General features: G+C 35.9%; 1 protein-coding gene across 3 annotated transcripts in view; it reads right to left on the bottom strand.

Moving 5' to 3' along the window:
* The window catches only part of mybpc2a (myosin binding protein Ca), a 28486-nt gene extending 12577 nt beyond the window's left edge, over window positions 1–15909 (bottom strand). For 2 of the 3 annotated variants that reach the window (XM_043231377.1, XM_043231384.1), the window contains exons 1-3: window positions 15795–15909; window positions 3040–3075; window positions 2915–2929 (exon numbers count right to left, since the gene is read on the bottom strand). In XM_043231377.1, the coding sequence (XP_043087312.1) occupies window positions 2915–2929; window positions 3040–3075; window positions 15795–15816 (73 nt within the window). In that variant the 5' untranslated portion in view covers window positions 15817–15909. Of the gene's footprint in view, window positions 1–1544; window positions 1563–2914; window positions 2930–3039; window positions 3076–15794 lie in introns of all 3 variants that reach the window. The other variant, XM_043231371.1, reaches the window with a different exon arrangement.
* Between the last annotated feature and the right edge of the window lie 456 nt (window positions 15910–16365).

Raw genomic sequence — 16365 nt, 5'->3', positions numbered from 1 at the left:
GGCCACAAATTTCTGTGGTGGGATTAGGCCCAGCAGATAACGTCATGCATTTCCATAAAACCAGAGAACAGTTTGACTCTGTTTTATGTTTATGCAAGTTAATTTGATCAATTGAACAAGGATGAGACATCACAGTGCAATGCATAGTTTGGCTTATATTCAAAATTGTTTTGCGTAAAGCTCTCCTATATAGTTTAGAACCGCCCATCCTATTTTATGAAGATGATTTACCCAGATACACATAACCCAGATAAAATAGATGTAGAAGTAGTTTAATGTCAGCCACTAAACATGTACACTGTGAAAATGCTTGTCCAGTTCTGGGTGTCCTAATCTCATGTTGCTTAATGTCCTGACCCTCACACTCACACACTTCAGTGGATCTCATACACAGATCCAGATATTTCCAATGGTGAAACTTTCAGAGGGACAACCACTTCAGAGTATCAGTATACTACATAACCTTGGCTTCTTAAACGGTCACAGCATTTCTAAAAAAAATTCCAAGAGGTTAAAATAAAACATTGTTGCAAGACATCAAGATGATGTCTGTCATGGTAAATAAGTCATAAAGGTAACACCAACCAAATTAGTCTTAATGAAATATTATATGTATAGCAATTATATTTTGTGAAATGGCCATAGGTTGAAATAAAATATATTTTGGTTTATGCACACCAGCACTCTGATATATACACACTTGATATATACACAAACTAATAAACAACGTATATATCCAAAATTTCTCCAGTTATCTTTTTGTCCAAAGCTACAATTAAAGGGATAATTTAAGGTGCTGTAAACAATTTTAATCTAAAAACATTTATGTAATTAGACATGCTTCCTCTTTCTAAGAAAAAAAGAGAAAGAGAAGATAGATAGATAGGCCAAAGAGTTTTAATAGTCTACAGGGAAATAGCTATTAATTTCCAGTTCAACTCAATATTCAAAGTAAATATCTAATGTCTAATGACATACTGTTTAATATATTATTTTGTATGCCACTCAATATATATATATATAATAAAATGAATAAAATGAAAAGAAATTAAGCTGAATAGAAATATAATATTAAAGAATGATCTACATATTAAAATATATATTAAAAAAAAACTTCATAAACTTGTTAATGCTTGTTAATCAGGTAATAAGTTTTGTCCAAAATTACTTACAGCACCTATAAAGGCTAAAATATAGCATACTCTTCATCTGGATGCTTTGGCTAAATTTTATTTAAATAGACAGCCGAGACTGTTTTCTATTATAGTAAGTTAATAAAAAATTAAAAACCACTGTTCAGTGACCGATAAACTAACATGAAAACAGACTTGCTGGTATTCGCCAAAGCAGTCTCAGATTTCAAACCACTTGTTTGCTGGTTGGTCTTGATTTGGCCAGTCAGAACCCCTGTGACAGACCTGCGGACCACCGACAGAGACAGTGACTGACATTTGGTCACATGCACAGTCACAGGAAGCAACTTGCACATTGACAAATAAGCACACACACACGAGCGAGCCAAAAGGAGTGTTTCTTTCCCTTACCGTCGCGGCCCTCATCATCTAAATTTAAAAAAACAATGGAAGCATAATGAGGTTAAGGCAGCACATACAGAGAGACGGGTTAAACACCAACATTATGACAAACTACGTCCCGGTGTCTTGTTTCTGGATACTAAAGCTGGAGAGAAAGTGTAAACAAACCTGGATAAATAAACGAATGACAGCGTACCTGTCAAACAATGTCAGCGGTTTTGAATAAACGTGATTTGTTTTGATAGTTGTAGTAGTGGAATGCAATGATATTTACTGTTTGGGGGTCACTGTACGCTGTTAACATAAATTCACAAATCCACACTGCAATGTGAATCCTAAGCACATCTGGTGAACAAGTACACATGTTGACAGCGTATTACACCGTGTACAGGCCTCACCCATAAGCTTTGGCTCTCTTTCAGAAATTCAGGAACCAAGAACTGCACACACGTATGCTCAGTGTTCACTCTCATATTGAGCTACATTATCCTAATCAAGCTCCCAGTCAGCTTCAGTGCACATAACGTAAAAAAAAAATGCATAGAAACATGCATTTATAGATATAGATTTATGTCTGTTTAAATACTCTTACAGATGTTCAAAAATATTCTAGAATAAAAAAGTGACACTTAAACGTCACTGACAAATTTCGTTTTGCTTTTCAAGATTAAATATAACGTTTTTGTACATTACATGCCCAGTGACAGCTTCCTCCACTGCAACTGGAAAATGACTCATATACTTTTCATGAGATTGTAATTAAACACATGTTTTAAATGCATGCAGCACAGCAATAATAAGTTATCTTCTATATCACAGCACATGCAGGATTGTTGTTTTTTTTACAATGCATCTTCGGCAGCGAGTTAAGCAGGCTTTATTGTTATTTATGTAGGTAGAAACAATATACTGTAATTTATGTAAACTGTATTATCTAGACACAGAAAGGTAAATAAATATGGTTTTGCATAAATACATAGTTAAATTCAAATTTATTATTGCGGACTGTGCTTCTATTTATAAAAGCAGGAGTTAAGTCAGCCACATTATTAAGTCTTTATGCATTACGTCCTTATGATGAGTAATTATACTGTTGTTCGACTAAGCAATGCACTGCATATATGTGTCAATATGTGAAAATTATTATAAGTTTATTGCTACTTGGATTCCTGTATTAGCTACTTTTAGAAATGAATTAGAACAGGTTAAATTAATGTATAGCACAGCTCTCACTTAATCATAACCCCTTACAACACAGACTAATCACCGTAACATACACACACACACAAAGCTGTAGAAGCAAAGCTATCTCTTGTACCCTTGACAGACTGAATGAAGACAAATGGCGTTCATGACAAGATTCAGAGCAGGTGACCCACCTTCGGCAGGCTTATCTGTGGAAAAAAAAGAGACATACTGAGAGCGAGTCTGACTGCTTATAAATGATTCATTTCATCAAACAGATTCTAAATACTTAGTAGAGTAAAGAAATACAAGTACAAACCAGCAGGTGGAGCTTCCACCTTCTCTCCCTTGGCACCTGAAAGAAATGAAATTTATAATCACAGCATTCAAAAGAGGCCGTGTTAAAGTACGAGTCGAAACCGTTAACCTCCTATTAGTGTTCTTGGATGTACAGTACTTGTGCAAAAGTCTCTGGTCAAGTTATTTCTAAATAGTGAGTGTCAGTAGGAAATATCCGTTTACATTCCATTTGCCACTAACTGTAATGATGCATTGAGATTTATCATAGCACAAGGAGCCTGACAACAGAGATCTGATCCCACCATCTGCAATCACGTGAAAAAACTGACAAAATCCAAAAACTGAAACAATGTCTCTAAGACGCCTGAAGCATATTTCAACAGCATACTGGCTGTTGTCAGACTCCTTTTGTTTAATATCAAAAGAAATGTTCAAAAATGTAAACACTTTATATGTAAAATATACAGTGTATGATTAAATCATGACGCCGTGCAGGTAAACGGTAAAAAAATGCTACATGACTCGGAGCAGAATCGTAACAATGAATAAATGTATAAACATTGATTATATCAAAACACTTCTGAGAAGGCCTAACCTATTTTCAAAGCTGCATGCTAAAAAATAAATAAAGAAAAGAAAAGAAATCAGTATATGGAGTGAGGGCAGAAAGTATTTTGGAGTGCAGGCATCCGAGCCTCTCTTCTAGTCTACAGTAGGTGTAAATAACTTTGCTACATCGTGCCACCCTCACCTTCAAAGTCACAGTCTTGACCTCAAATTGACTCTGGACCTGGAAGGAGTGGTCAGACCTTCACTTTTTAGTGTTAAGGATATGAGACACTGCACCTGGCCTCGGCCCTGGGGGTCAGATTGCGTGATCTGCTTGCATTCCGAAGTACTGACACGTCTATTTTTGATTAGGTTTGTCTTTCAGATTGCAATATGTTAATGGGGCTCAGGCACTTCTGGTATATCTCCTCGCCCCAGAGGAGGAGCGGGATGTGGCTATCCAGCGATTTATAAATGCTTCCCCTGCCTCAGGATCTAAGGAGCTGGCTAAGATGTCCACCCGAAAAAGGACAGAGCGGCGGTCTCACCAGACAGCTGAAGGTCGAGACTATACACAAACAGGGACCTGTAACAACTCTACTGGGAAATGCTCAAATGCTCTGAGCAGCTCTCACCTTACCCGTGATGAATTGGCCTGGCAGTGTTAATTTGCTTGGCTAAAATGTAGTTAAAAATCTTTGCTGAGGTGGAGGACCCAGTCAGCTTTTCATTAAAACTGCACTGTCCTCTTAAATCCTTCGCTAACACCACTGCAATGCTGTGCATGTGGTTTGCTGTCGCTATGGAAACCAATATAATACTCATGCTCTCGCATCTGTTGAGCTCAAGTAAACATCTATTAATCATCTTTTATTTCCTTGGTAAATCAAGACAATTTTGCCAGTTAAGCTAAAGAAGAAACCTGGTGGTGATTTGAGTATCTAACTCACTCATTTATTTTTTGCTAAAGCAATATCTTAACATGTGTCTCAAGATGATATGATATGATATGATATTGTTATTATTGCATTATGTTATTATGCTATATTACAAAGCGTGAAATAAGTTTAAGTATTTAATTCACTACACATAAAAAATTTACTAAAACATAAACAAATTACTAAAAACTTTCATTTAAACAAAAAACAGAAAATTGAAAAATAAATTATTTTTCTAAATATTATTAAACACTACAATAGTATAAAACAATACTAAAATAACACTGTGCTATATTAAGACAGATAACTTTTGCTAATGATATTTTTTCTACCTAAAGTCTCTAAGGGCTCCTGGTCTCTTGCTCAACTCAACTGTTGGCTCGTCTCTGGTTTCCAGTCGTCAGCACTCTCCATCTTGCTAGTCTTGGTCCCTGTCACTGCTACACATAGCCACAGTGCTAAACACTAACAGACACTCACTCACACTCAACACACACACACACACACTCTAAAAGTGTAGGTGAGGTAAGAAGTCAAATGGAGGCCAGTGTAGCCGGAATGCTAGTGCTAAAACACTAACGCAGATGAGATGTACAGTACTGCAGACTAATTCACCTTAAAAAGCAGCAGTGTTATGATTGTTATGATTGAATAACATTTATTTGGTTATTAATTCAAGTAAAATAGAAATTGAATAAAATTATAATATTATGAAAAAACCTAAAGGCTTTTTTTTGGCCTCGGTCATTAGTATAAAATTGGGTGATCTGCTTCCATAATGAAGTATTATTGTTAACTAAATCTAGAAAAAAAAATTGTAATTAAATTTAAGTAAAAGTAAAAATAAAGATAAAATGAAACAATAACAATATTATGAAAAACCTAGAATTGAAACAAGTATTATAAATTTAGCCCCAGCCACTAATTCAAATATGTGTGTTTAGGATGAAGTCAGGATTAAAACCTAAAGTAGAATTCAAGTGAAAAATAAGGAAAGGAAAATAAAATAATAATAAATAAAAATTCCATTTAATAACATTCACACAATTCATGATCACTTCAATGTTTTTCAGGCATCTACATTGTCATCTGAGGAAATTACAAAGATTAAATAAGTGTTTTTTTTTTTATTCTAAAGCATAAAATTTAGATCTATCTGCTTTTGTCAAAAAATAACTTTTGGAGTTATCTGCTTTTGCTGTAAAATAAACTTTTAATGTGTGTAAAACTTATTAACTAATTTTTATAAAATTACCTGTATTTGTTTGCTTAATATTATTAGGAATGTGTAATAAAAATTGTGATTTCTGGATCAGTTTTGGTAAATGAACTAAAATAAAACAATAATCTCACTTTTATTATTTTTCTCTGAAAGGAATAAAAACAGAATCATATAGAAGCCCTTTTGCAAGCTTGCTTCCTCCTCCTCAAAACAAACAAAATAGATATAACAACTTTAAAATCTAACATTATATCTTTGCAGTTGTGACTTTATTTTTCACAAATGACCTTTTTTATTTTTTTTCTCACACCGAGGGAGCAGACATGCGGGCTTCCATATGAGACAGAAAGAGAGCCAGACGGTCAGAGATGAACTGAGTTTAATGTGGTCGTGTTAAATTAGCACAGGGGAGACTCGGATATCTGAAAGTACGTTTCATAAACAACATATGAGAAAAGTGCAAACGAGTGGTCTAATGCCCTCTCGTCTCCTATGCCTCTCTCTGTGTCGATAATGTGAATCCTTTTCCATAAATACAACATCTACGATTACATATATCTCCATCCTCGCATACTCCATATATAGGCTTGAGAATATATCAATTTTTACGTCCCTATTCATTTCTGTCTGTTCCAAACACGGAAGGGCCTACTTTGCTAATCCATGGTTGTTTCAGAGACGCCACACAGTTATTCTGAAACCTAGCAAAGCAAATTACCTTATGCTCTGAAATTGAGAGCAGGCTGAAATCCAGAATCAGCATTTGAAACTATATCATATTTGTGGCCGCACTCAGAATTTGCCCGTTTTAGTTACATTAGCCTACAGCGCCAGTACTCTCACCTTCACTTTGCTGACAAATCACTCTCTACTCCACGTTCCTCTCTCTCTCTTTCTGTCTCTCTCTCTTTCTCTCTCTCTCATCGCTTCCTCACTCTGCTTATCCGACTTACCGCTGTGGAATATTCACAAAGATAATCTCTTATAACATTCACTTCACTGCTTATCTTTTTCTTCAACAAAGGTAAAAGTCGTTTGTGAGCCAAAATACAGATGCGGTTTACGACTGGAATTCAGTTCAGGTTGTCTAAAAACAAAAGTGAGAGCATGTCATATGATAACACTCACAGCTGATTTCAACCATTTTGACAGGCCCGTGGAGGAAGACAGACTTTCACAACATTGTCAAGTCTGAAAGCGGGGGCCTCACTCTGAGTGGTCCTGAGTTAACGTGTCGACCCACACCGCTCTGCGTTAATGTCGACAAATGCCCTTCGCATATCAGCACATATATGTTTCCAATACACTCCGACTTGTCGCATACAGTGTTATACAAACAAAACCCGAAAGGATGTCTGAGTGTTTAGAGTCAGGTTCAAATGTGTTTCAAGTGTGACTAATACAAAAAAAAAACTGTGATCTCTGCACTTCGAAAGCACAGCCTACTGTTATTTATGCTATACGGCCAATCCAATCCCAAATTAATGTTTTAAACTGTCAACAAATTAGGTATGGGTACAAAATGTAGAGTGCCTAATAACAGTAACCAATTAAGATCTTGGCCTGGATCTGGGTCTTAATGATCTCAAACTTTTTTTCTTTTCTTTTTTTTTAACTCTGCAGCAGAAATGGGCTTCTTATAAATGATGTGCCCATAAGTTTATAATTGTATTCATTGATTTCTAAAACAAATGCAATTTAAAGTTCTTTTCGTTAGTATCGACAGCATTAAGTTTCTAGCTGTATTATCATAACTGTTAAATTAGTAATTGATCTGCTCATGTATTAGTTTATAAAGATCCCTTTATAATTTCCGGCATTAAGAGATAATTTATTCATCTTTGCATGACAATACTAATGATTTGAGTTGTGGATATAGATTGTAATACATTATCATTGAAATTTGCCAATGTTAACTGATCAAAGTTAATCAGAATTGAATTAAATGCTTGTAGATCGAAAACAAATTGAATGAGATATTTGAAAACCATACCCAGTTCTGGGGCCAGTTGCATAAACTCTTTAGACTATCCATATTCACACTATTCAAGTTAGTCATTAATTGTTTTTACTCAAGATGGGTCATAACTTAAAATTTAGTTAGATTGGTCTTATTTGTATTATAAAAGTAAGACTGGTTACTCCTTGGCAACTGCTAGTTGGTAAATCCAATTCTTAAGTCAGAGTCTTAACATGGTGTCTAGGTTTATGCAACTGGCACCTGGTCTAGGTCTTGACCGGTCCTAACTTAACCCATTAAGTTAAGGGTCTGTGGTCCAGTTGCAACTCATTAAGTATCCCTCAATGGACTAGTAAACTAAATTCTGTAATCACTCACACTCATGTCATTCCAAACGTTTAAGACCTTAGGAACACAAATTAAGATATTTTTGACAAAATCTGAGAGTTGTCTGACCCTCCATAGACAGCAAAGTAACTGAAATGTATAATAATAAACAAGGAACGGCACAATCATGTACATCAGTGCTGCATATGCGTGTACTCTTGATTATATACATTATATACAAGATATACAAAAAGTATTTGCATACCTTCGTAAAATTAAAGGGTTCATAACATGAGAAATCGAATTTGCCTTGATCTTCAGGCATATAAGAGGTCTTTATCATTAAGACATCCTGCAGGATTCATGGCTTAAAAAACTTCCTCCTTATTATAAACCATGCATTTATTCAATCAAGCTCCAAAATGACTTGTTTCAAATATGAGGTGCAAGCTGACGTCACCCGTCACAAACATTTGCATAAGATATATAGAAACGTGCATTCGCTTTCTGACATAGTCCATGTGCTTGAGTCATGATACATGGAGTGAAAGAATGTTTGCTTAGACATGTTTGGTCTAAACAGCTTGTTTGCATCTTTGTACAGATATTAGAAGGATCTCAGCAAAAAGAGTAAGTAGGTACTTTGTTTCTGATGCATCCCGGATCATGTCAGAGGATTTATAGGAGCATTTTGTTCTGTAAACAAGACAAAGTGTCCTTGAGAGCTCACATAGAAACATTTATTGAAATATGGTACTATATCTGACTGCAACTGAATCACAATCCATAAGTAAATGATTTCATGGCGCTTTGTCTGTAAATTATTTTTATTTTGATCAAATACACTGTAAAAAAAATTACATCTGCCAACTCAAAATTCTAGTGACTCTATTTTTCCATCGGCCTAACTGAACTTATCATTTTTTAATTGTGGCAACAGTTGTCCCAACAGAAAATTGTGCAGAAATTCAATTGGGCCAATGGAAAATTTTGAGTTGGGAGGTCTATATATATTTTTTTTTTACAGTGTACAAATGTTAGCCAATCATAACAGTAACTGATTCCTGACAAGCCTTAGAGGACAAGCCCCTTAAAACAGGTCATTTTAGAGAGAATGTAAGAATCAGGGATGAAAATAAAAATTTGGTAAAAACCTTTATTACCATTATAAATAAACCTTAAAGAACATATAAAAAAATCCATGTTATGATCCCTTTAATGTAAAACCCCTGATGTCACACAGACTATTTTGGTCTTTGCTATCTTTCTGGGCCTTGAAAGTGGTGTTCCTGTCTATGGAGGGTCAGAAAGCACTTGAATTTCATAAAAAATATCTTAATTTGTGTTCAGAAAATAAAGAGGATGATTAACTAATGACAGAATTTTCATTTTGGGGTTAAAAAAAAGTCTTTGCACACCGTCTGAAATTCTCACATTCAAAATTAAATGTTAAAATAAATACGACCTCACGCTGAAAATTTTGTACATGATTAAAAAAATTCGGATCAGGTTCGGGTTTCTGCAATGTTGTACCAGTAGCAAGCATAATAAATTGGAAAAAAGCATATGAAAATTTCAGTCTGAGTGTGCAAGGACCTTAACCCTTAACCCTAATTCTGTTATTAACTAGGGTTTTTCTATCGTAACAGCCTACGATTTCAACTCTGATGCCAAATGAATATAATGAATTCCTTCTAAAATATTTCAATTTCAGGATAAACAGACACTGATGGGAACAGCCTAGTGATATATGTAGTGTTTCTAAGGATATCACACACACAAAAAAAAAAACTTCCCTCAGGCTTCATTCAGCTCCTCAGATCCAGATTGAAAGCAGCTATTTTTACAAGCGGCTGTATGATGGAGTGTCTTTGGCATTAGAAGCATTTGGAGTGGATACAAGTGCGGGGAGGGTCGGCAGTACATGATGAAGGTTCCCCGTTTTATGAGGATGGAGAGAGTGATTCTTTTGGCAGCGAGAGGAAACACTTAAGAGAAACGCTACAATATCTATCAGTCTCTGCGTGACAGAACTGATGATTTGAGTTATGGAAATAGATCGTAAATATCTCTTTCCTACACACATGGAAAGATGAGCTGGTGAGGATAAAGATGAAGTTTGGGGAGATGGTGACGCAGAAACAGTTTGATCACGATCATCTGATCTGAGAATATAAATACACCGGTTGCTATGGGTCATGCTTTGTATGTAATCACAACCTATATCATTTCTAAGAATAGTTATAATTTTGAATTAATTTGTCCAACTGAATATCACTTCAGCTGATTCAGCAAAAATATTTACATGAGCTAAACGTTCATTTAAAATAAACTATTTAATTAAAATGATTCTCTCTCCCTGTATTTATGAAGTTGAGACAGGCTATCGTATAAAATAAATTTCAAAAGGTTTAGTTTATGATGTGATGATGTTGTTGAGATTAATTATGGCCCTTTTCTTTCTGACAGTGATCTCTTTCTCTTTTCTTCTCTCACAATGCATTTTTAATAAAGCAAGCAAATTTGTAACTGAACTTGACAGCCAGTGATCATCATGCATTAGTGAGAAGAGCACATTATATTTGAACACATTAGGATTTGTATGGGGAGGAAAAAAATTGGAGCAGGTTTTTGAGGACAGGGAGATGATAATGATTTTTTACATATTTAAGTATAAAGAATTACATTTCTAAATACTTGACAGATAATTGTTTTAAGTATGTAGGCCTATATATATATATATATATATATATATATATATATATATATATATATATATATATATGTGTGTGTGTGTGTGTGTGTGTGTGTGTGTGTGTTTGTTTGCAGTGTAAACAAATTTATTACAATTATATGTGAGAAAATGTCAAATGAATAATATACTTTTAAACAATTTAAAATATAGGTTAAATATGAACAAATGTAAAAATGTAATTACATTAAATGTTTAATTACATTATATGTCATTAAATAAAATGTAATTATTAAAAATGCTACAAGTTATAGTAAAAAATGTATTTAAAAAATGTTGTGGACTGAACAGGGCAAGCAACAGCTTGGTCAGATTTCCCAAAACTTTTTCACATTTGTCCCAGTTAAGTGGGTCATCCTTACTCATGCAAACACTTTATTACTTACATTGCTTTATGCAATTCAATTATTAAAGATACACTTTTTCTTCTGAAAGCTGCATTAACAGTTTGCTAAATGGACATGTTGCTTCTACATAAATGGAAATTATTTATACTGTGGGTGCTGAGATTTTTGGCGGTGAAGGAAAGGTTGACGACCTAACAGAGATAAATAGATATAAATTAGCGCAGTGGTTTTGTCAGGCGCTCGAGGAGATTTACCTTCCTGCCGAGTTTAGTTAAAATCTAATCAAATACTCATGAACCAGCTAATCAAGGTCATTGGGTTCCCTTGAATATTTCATGATTCCAGATTTCCAGGAGGAAGACTGAGCGAGGCTGGATATATATGCAACAGGGTTTATGAATATAGTCATACGACGATATCGGGTCAAGCAGTGCATAGCCCGTTGCGTACATTAAGTCGGAGGACATATTCTAAAACACACAAAAAGCAAGTGCTCACACATCTGCGTGTGATCCATCATGAAGGAGACACATGCCGAGGAGTGCATTGTGATGTTAACGGGTATGAGGTAATGCTACACTACCCCGGCTGGAAATGAGACATTGAATGTTAAGACGCTGTTACTGTATATGTGCGTGTGTGTATGTGTCTAAGGGGGGTTGGGGGATGGGATTACTTGGGATTTTCAGGTATACAAAGCCTCCCTTTGGGGATGTCCAAAGATGCCACCAGCTGGAAAAATCTGTACGTAAATACATGCATGTATAAATATACTGTATATTTTTATGTCATTTGTCTATGTGAATTTGTCAGTAGTTTTGTTAGCAGTATCTGAATAAATCTGTTTTATGAACTATGAATTTGCATGACTTTCCAAAGCTTTTAGTAGATTTTTCGAAAGAGTTTTGTAGGTTATAAATTAATATATTATGAATGTATATGTGTGTATGTGTGTGTGTGTGTGTGTGTGTGTGTGAGTGATTCGATTCTATATATTCTATTCAGAGCTCTATTTTTAACAATTCGTAAAAAACGTTTTTTCATTATGCATTGTACAATTAATCTCAATCAAGCTGCAGTTGCTGTTTTTTATGTTTTTTTAAATAACTAAAAAAAGAAGAACTAACACAATAAAACACAATTCAACATGATAATATAATAAAAAGCATTATTTTAGATTTATCTGTTTATGCGAATAAAATCTTCATATGTGTGTGTGTGTGTGTGTGTGTGTGTGTATATATATGTATATATTTTTTTTTTCAGGCTAAGAGCTTTACTACATTTATATAAATTTCTTTATATAAATAATTAAAAACAAACTAAGGCATCTTGCAGCCCCCTTAAAGGTGTACTGAGGCCCTCTAGTGGATCCCTGGTTAAGAAACAATAGCAAATGTATAACTAAATATCTGTGTCTGTGGGTCAAATAAGAGGATGGAGAAAGAATATGTCCGCCTTGGATCAAAGAGTTCACAGAGACTGTCTGTGCCATTCTGCGCTGTGTTGTGGTGAAAATAGTGAGATTTGGGAAAAGGGAGCACCATAATAATGACACTTCAGATGGCAAATAAGAGGCTTAAACTTCCCTAATAACTCAATACTCTGGGTGTTTCATTAGCAGGGTTACAGGGAACCAGACTCTTGTTGTCCTGCCAGGACAGAAACAACATTATTACAGCCTGGCAGGGCAACACAGGCTTATGGGAAAAGAGCCTCAATATCGTCACAGAATATGCTTAAACAGCACAAGCAAATAATCATTTTAGGACGCTTAAGAAATCTAAAGGAATCCTTCACTCATCAACAGTCACAGGCCGGACATTTGACTATTACGGTAAAGCTTAGATATGATATTAGACTCTTTGTGAAGACATTTGCAGTAATGTGACATATCACATGGGCTTCATTTCAGCCCCAATCCAATATTAAGGCAAATGCACATTTTTATAGCACTGCCTTGACCCTCTATTACAGTACTATCATTACAGCGTATCCGTAATCATAGAGCAATATGCAGAGACACACATCTCTAAACGCTTCTCCACTGTCAACATGCCCATTTGTAAAATCGCATACCCTCCTAAAAGCTGCTCAAGGCCGTCGGGCTATTCTGGAAGCTGTTTATTAAGGAATCGTGCTCCTTGCCAGTCACTATGGCTTCAGGAGATCCAGACAGACTTTATCTTGACAGTTCCCCACTCTGAGCAAAGTGGCCTGTGTATGTGACTGGGGGACTTGAGTGGAGGGTGGTAAATGCGATCTGTAAAAAGCAATAAGCTAAAAGAGGGGCCTCATGTGTGGTCTGAAGTGTGGAGGTAGGATGAATGAGAAAATGAAAGAGCGACCTGAAAGAATATAGGCACAAAAGAAGACACAACGGGTTATGCTCCGGTTAAAATGATCCAGTTATTTGACACTCTGATGTCATGCTCTCCGACTGAGATTAACACGGAGTCACGAGGCTGAGGAAAAACTGAATCATAACAGAGACGAGGCAGATCTCAAGAGGGGATGGTGCCGTAAGACCAAAAACATTAAAATGACCTTGCGTGCTTTTAAAAGGGTCATGCTCAGGAGACATTTGTTTGCTGTATACACACCCATGACAACCAACTGATGTACTGAACTTTTTACATCATAGACCAGTTCATGTGTTAAAGCAGAAGGCTAGAAAGAATAAAATATTAATTAAAAAAAAAAAAAATTCTCCCTATAAATATGTCCTATGCATTTTAATTTGCTACATAAACATGAAATAATAATACAAATATCATGCTATGGAAATTTAAATTTTTTCACTATGCAGTTTTCTTTTGTATCTGTGTTTTCTGATTAGCCCTGTTAAATTATTTCTATAAATGAGTTTTAGCCATTTTAACAAATAATTAAAAATAAAATAATATATTTATTTTTAATCATTCTTTATATTTGGTTCAGTTTACAGAAAATGGTTATTATTGCATCTTTCTAGTATCTGGAATTTGCAGTTCCATTTACAGTAATTACAAACATTCTGATCTGTTTTCCTTAACAGCATCCACCGATAAGCAGCTTACAGCCACAATTACTTCCCTGTACATTAAATGCATTTTGAGAGTGTTACTGCATAGCGGCGTTTTTGCTGATTATCCTGCTGTTGCTGGAGTAATGACTTCTCCATGAGGATGACTTGATTTGAAACGCAACCTATACCCGAATAGCTCCGCTTCTTCCACCTGAAGATTTTTCTGTGTCTGTCAAATCTGTCATTTCTTTTCTCCTCAAGACATGTACCGCACAATGAAAATGAATAAGGTCATATTTTAGAGCCTCGGTGAGACACACAAGTTCACAGCGTCATTACATGGCTGAGCATTTGTTTCCTTTGACATCAACTTCTGATATTTGATGCTAATGATTGCATCTCCTGGTTACACTTCAATGCCTGCAATTCACTCTCCTTAAAAGCTCCATAAAAAGGTGTGGCAGGAAAAGCTTTAACCTCTGTATGAGTGCCAGCAAATGAAATCATACTGTATATGTTCAAAACTAACCCCCTCCAAATATCAGCATTAATGCTTTGAGGACCGTACTTGATATGCTATTGATTTTTAATTGTGCACTCCTCCAATCAATACATTCATTTTCATAATGATCAGGATGTCACCTGCGGGGTCAATCAAGAATTGAGTGTTTGAAAGAAGGACTTTCTGCAGGCGAACATTTTCACGCAGCTTTATGCGATATCTTTTGAGCGTTCACACATAATGAGTCCTCTTGGTGATTCTAGCTCTGATCATTTTATTACAGAAAAGTATTTTTCCATTGGTTAATAATTAGCCGGAATGATTGAAGGCTGGAAAATACAGCACAGCATTGCCTGAGTAACGGTTCTGAAGGAGCTGCCTTTACTTGCCAGAAGTCAGAGTCAGTCTACGGATTTTGGGAGCTCACATCTGACCAGTTTTGCAGAAAATCGCATGGACACAGATTTAGATGATGACTCCAGACAGTTGGAGGATTTAGAGTCAGTTTAAGAACACATACTGTTTCCGTTTGTCACAAGTCTAGCAACAAGGCGCATGTTTCTGTGTGAGTTTGTGTTTAAAATCACCTTACGGTTTTACCGTATCATGCCTGGTTTTCCTGTCACCATATACAAAGTCAACAAGTGTACGCCTAGTGTTTTAAAACCTCTTGAGATTTTGGAAGTTGTGTACTGTTTCCCAGCCTCAAAGTAATCGTCACAATCGTAATTCAAACTGTGTATCTCCTCTGTCTAATCGCCCATACTGCCAAACCCCAAACTGAAAATTGACCTCTCACTCCTGCTGCTGCCAACCCAACCTATAAAACTCATCTTTCAGCGCCTGTCACAGCCGAGACCATCTAAACATCTCTCTACAACAAGTTACACATTCAGACCCTTGATTTACGCTTTATGCAACTAAAGCAACATTTCTCAGCCCTAGCGGGTAGTTTGCTAACAAAAAATGCGAATTAGTTGATTTAAGTAATTCAGCTCGATGAATGAAATGATCAACAAATGGATATCTTTATGGATGGGCCAGACACTCAAGCATTCTGCCAGTCAGAGTAAAAGAGCATCATTTACATTAACGTTAAATAGTGGCGATAAAAATATAGCGTAGTGTTAAATGTAAAATCGATGTTGAAGCGAACTTAAAGAGGCTTACCTGGCTTCTTCGGTTCAGGCATGGTGGTTCGTCATATGTCGGTCACCCTGACTTTTCTTTCTCCCACACTTTACTCATCTTTCATCCCTTTTATTCCCTCCTCCCTTGGCAAGCATGTCGTCCCCATCCTTGAAAAAGATAGAGGAGGGTGGGTGAGGAGAGAAAAGAGCGTTACAAGGAGAGAGAGCGACAGAACGGGTGTTACTTGAGATCTTGAGGGAATACAACTTGGACATGAGGAGCAGACGAAAGACAGAGACAAGGGTGAAAAAAGTTTAACATTATAACAAACAGGGTGTCTCTATGTTAATTGCTTATCTTGAAACGGTTTGAAACTGGCTCTTCGTTAATGGCATGACATGCTCACAGATATTTTAACTGACAGCCTGTTTGAAGCACATTACCGTGGAGCTTCTTGACACCTGTGTCTATCTATGAAGTGATTCTTACATCAGAAAATCAGGAAGGCTTGTCAAGGACAGAATCAGGCCGCATGAAATGCTGTCAGAGGTTAACTAGGTTTAACAGGCTGACCTTTGACCTCATAGCTCTATAACCACTCCTTCGTTTT

The sequence above is a fragment of the Puntigrus tetrazona genome, chromosome 3, assembly GCF_018831695.1.
Source record: "Puntigrus tetrazona isolate hp1 chromosome 3, ASM1883169v1, whole genome shotgun sequence".
NCBI classification, from domain to species: Eukaryota; Metazoa; Chordata; class Actinopteri; order Cypriniformes; family Cyprinidae; genus Puntigrus; species Puntigrus tetrazona.
This window is presented reverse-complemented; position numbering and strand designations above follow the sequence as displayed.